The 3264-nt window shown below is 45.9% G+C and overlaps 1 protein-coding gene across 1 annotated transcript in view; it reads left to right on the top strand.

Annotated features, from left to right (window-relative positions):
- Positions 1-1084: 1084 nt before the first annotated feature.
- Positions 1085-3264, top strand: part of LOC119421145 (meteorin-like protein) — a 3327-nt gene continuing 1147 nt past the window's right edge. The window contains exons 1-2 of the mRNA XM_037688535.1: positions 1085-1158; positions 1508-1926. Of these exons, the coding sequence (XP_037544463.1) occupies positions 1085-1158; positions 1508-1926 (493 nt within the window). The remainder of the gene's footprint in view (positions 1159-1507; positions 1927-3264) is intronic.

Here is a 3264-nt window from a genome sequence, read left to right as displayed (position 1 = left end):
GGGGGGGGGGGCGTCTTTTAGTTTTTGTCCTTTGGAAGCCGAGGGTCACGGTCCAATGAGTTTACCTCCACAAGATGTCGCCACCACCTTGAGCTCCTGCCAAGTGGGAGCCCTGCAGGTGGGTGGGGGGGGTGGACTTCTCGGGCTTTTTAACGCGGGATTAGTCCTTGATGAAAGCTGGGAGTTCATTCCAACACGGCTCAGAAAATTACAGGTCTTTCTTTCAGTTCCTCCTCCTCCTGCACAGCAGACAGACAGGAGGAGGAATGATGCAGAAGCGAGGAGAAACTGCGCTGCAACAATTCGCCGCTAGATGGCGCCAAACCACCGTGATTTGTCTTCTGTCTCTGAACCGCCGGACAGCGCAGCTAAACTGTTTATGGATGAGTCACCTGACCTTAAATAATAATAAATAAATGGCTACAGCTCAGTCCATTTTACAGATATTCAGAGTAAATACTTGGCGCGGGAGTAGTCGATGCTGAACCCAAACACATCATCTGAGCACTAACAGATCTGCTGTGGAGTCGGCCTTGTCTGTCTGTTAGCAAAATATCTCATGCGCTACAGAACAGATGTTAATGAAACTTTCAGGAAATAATATCCGGATGAGCTTCTACAACTCAATGAGGTTTGGAGTCGTTCAAATTCAAGATGGCCGCCACAGCTGACTCAAATTATAAAACACATAAATGGCTGCAGCTCGGTCAGTTTTACAGAAACTTGAGCAGAATTTGGTGCAGCTGCAGCTGAGAGTCTGTCACAGCATGGCGATTATTTACTGCTACTCACTGAAAAAGACCTTTGCTTTAAAGCAGCATCAACTGTTGGAGGTAACCCTGTTTGTCTGTTAGTAAAATATCTCATTATCAAGTGTGCGGATTTTAATGAAACTCACAGATAGTAATCAGCGGATGAACATCTACAGCTGATTCATTTTTGGAGCCCATCCGATTCAAGATGGCCGCCACAGCTAATCGATATTATGCAACACAGAAATAAAAGGCGCGCGTGCGTGTGCGTGCGTGTGTGTAAAACTCGACGTTCAGAGCCGCTGTCCTCCAGACTTGTCCCTGCAGCTGAGATGGTTCCACGCGTCCTCGTGTCAGTCTGGGTTCTGGTTCTGTGTGCAGCTGATCTGTGCAACTGGACCGGGAGGTGAGCAGCTTCAGTGATTTGAAGAAAAGTTATTTATTCATATTATTTGTAAGATTTGCTTTTGTTATCAGGACAGAAGAATTCATGTTTATGAATCAGTAAAACGTTTTAAAAATAGTTTTTTTTTTGTTTTTTTTTAAACCTGAACAACAAGATTTAAAACAAGAATTATTTTGATTTTATTATTTAAGCATAAAAATCAATATAAAATAAAATCAATATAAAATAAAATCAATATAAAATAAAATCAATATATAATATCTAATGAGACCATTTTTTTTTTTTTTTTTTTAATAACATAAGAAAAGTTTGTGTGGTGAACCCAACTGATGTTTTCCTTCGGAACCAGCGGTTCTGCAGCTGGCCCGGACTCCAGGCTGGTCCTGCAGGTCCGGCTCCGCTGCACGGAGGGGTCAGTCACGTGGCTCCACCCGGGTCCGGCTCTCCGGGTGGTCCTGGAGCCCAATCTGTCCTCCGCCCGGAGCGGTTCCGTCTGCGTGCAGCCGCGCCCGACCCTCCGCGGAGCCCGGCTGTTCGTGGAGCGGAGCGGGCGGCTGCAGCTGCTGGGGGAGGAGGAGGAGGAGGAGGAGGAGGAGGAGGGCGGGAGGCTCGGCTGGCACCGAGCGTTCTGCTTCCGGACGGATGGGCCGCACAGACCCGTGATCTACATCCAGGGCTGGCGGGGTCCGGGCAGCTGGAGCAGGAGCTGGGTGGGCTTCAGATATGAGCTGCTGGACAACAGCAGGGGGTCCGCGGCCCCCCAGGAGGGTGAGTCTGAGCTGTTTAAACACGGGATTTATGAATAATACAGCAGTGCTGAAGACTGATATCAATGTTTGAAGCAGCAAAAAGGTTCCAAATGACCTAAAATATATAATTCTGACTCTTATTCAAACATTTATTGATCAGAACATGAGGAAACTGTTTGACCTGAAATGTTTTTAATATCGAAATATTTTTGGACATTTAATGTAGAGAGATCCTCAGTTTTTGCCGCAATAATTTTTGATTGAATCTTTTTAATTTCTGACTTTATTCAGAAAATGAGCTCGGCTCTGTTTGATGGTTCGTCTCCGCCTCATTCCAGAGGTTTTCCTTCATCCATCCCTCTGAAGACCTGCATCCATCCTTTTCATCACTTCATCACTTTTCTTTCTTACAACTCTTTTGTTGGGGTTATTAGTTCTTTTTTTTTTTTTTTTCCATCCAAATCCTTTCATGGTCTGTGATTTGTTTCTCTTGTGACCACAGCTGGAGTTTTATACATTTCCTCCTTTTAATAAGATTTGGTGATCACCTCATTAAGGAGGTGCTTGTGGCTCAGTTTAGAGAATTCATTGTTATTGAGTCATCAACATTTTTTTTTTCAAATGATAAAGAAATGTGACTCTTTGGGTTTGAGGTTGAGAGCGATCATTTTAGCTCATTCGGCTGATCGTTACACAGTGATGCTGCAGATGTTCAGAATCATTTTAGGAGCTGTCTGAGCGAGTTCAACATTCAGGGCACAGATGTGGGATGACGGGAAACAGTTCTGATTAAATTACAGAGCTCTGTCCTCTGACTGGAGCCTTCAGCTGCTGCTGGTCAGCTTTGCCATCAGGGGACAAAGCAGAGGGGACGCTGCACACCACTGGGGGGGCTGGAGGGCACCAGGGCCAAGAGGCTCGCTTTCAAAGCTCAGAAACTTCTCAGATTCCACAGATGCCTTAACATTGTCCTCTGTTTACTGGAATTTATCCATGGGTGTGACATCACCCTGTGTCCAGTGGCCTGCATTGGCCTGGGGGTGGGGGTGGGGGGGTCATTCAGTTAGGTGGACACAAAAGATGCCTGTAGGAGTTGTGGTGCTGTCCCTGGTGCCGTGTGTCTGTGTTCCCCCCATCCTCTGTTTCTTTTTATAGGGTTTGCGTTTCTTTAGTATCTAGCCCCATCTTGTGTCATGTTCATGTCCTGCATCATCTATCTCTTTCTCTGGCATCTGTGATTACTCACAGGTGTCATCACTAATTGGTGTTTCCTGTATATAAGTCTGTGTCTCTGTGTTAGTCCTTGTCCTGGCATTGTCTACTGTTCACTGGTGATGGCCTGTCTGTATCCTGAGTA

This window comes from Nematolebias whitei, chromosome 15 (assembly GCF_014905685.2).
Source record: "Nematolebias whitei isolate Nwh7 chromosome 15, NemWhi1, whole genome shotgun sequence".
Classification (NCBI taxonomy): Eukaryota; Metazoa; Chordata; class Actinopteri; order Cyprinodontiformes; family Rivulidae; genus Nematolebias; species Nematolebias whitei.
Note: the sequence above shows the minus strand (reverse complement) of the source record. Positions and strands in the feature narration are given on the sequence as shown.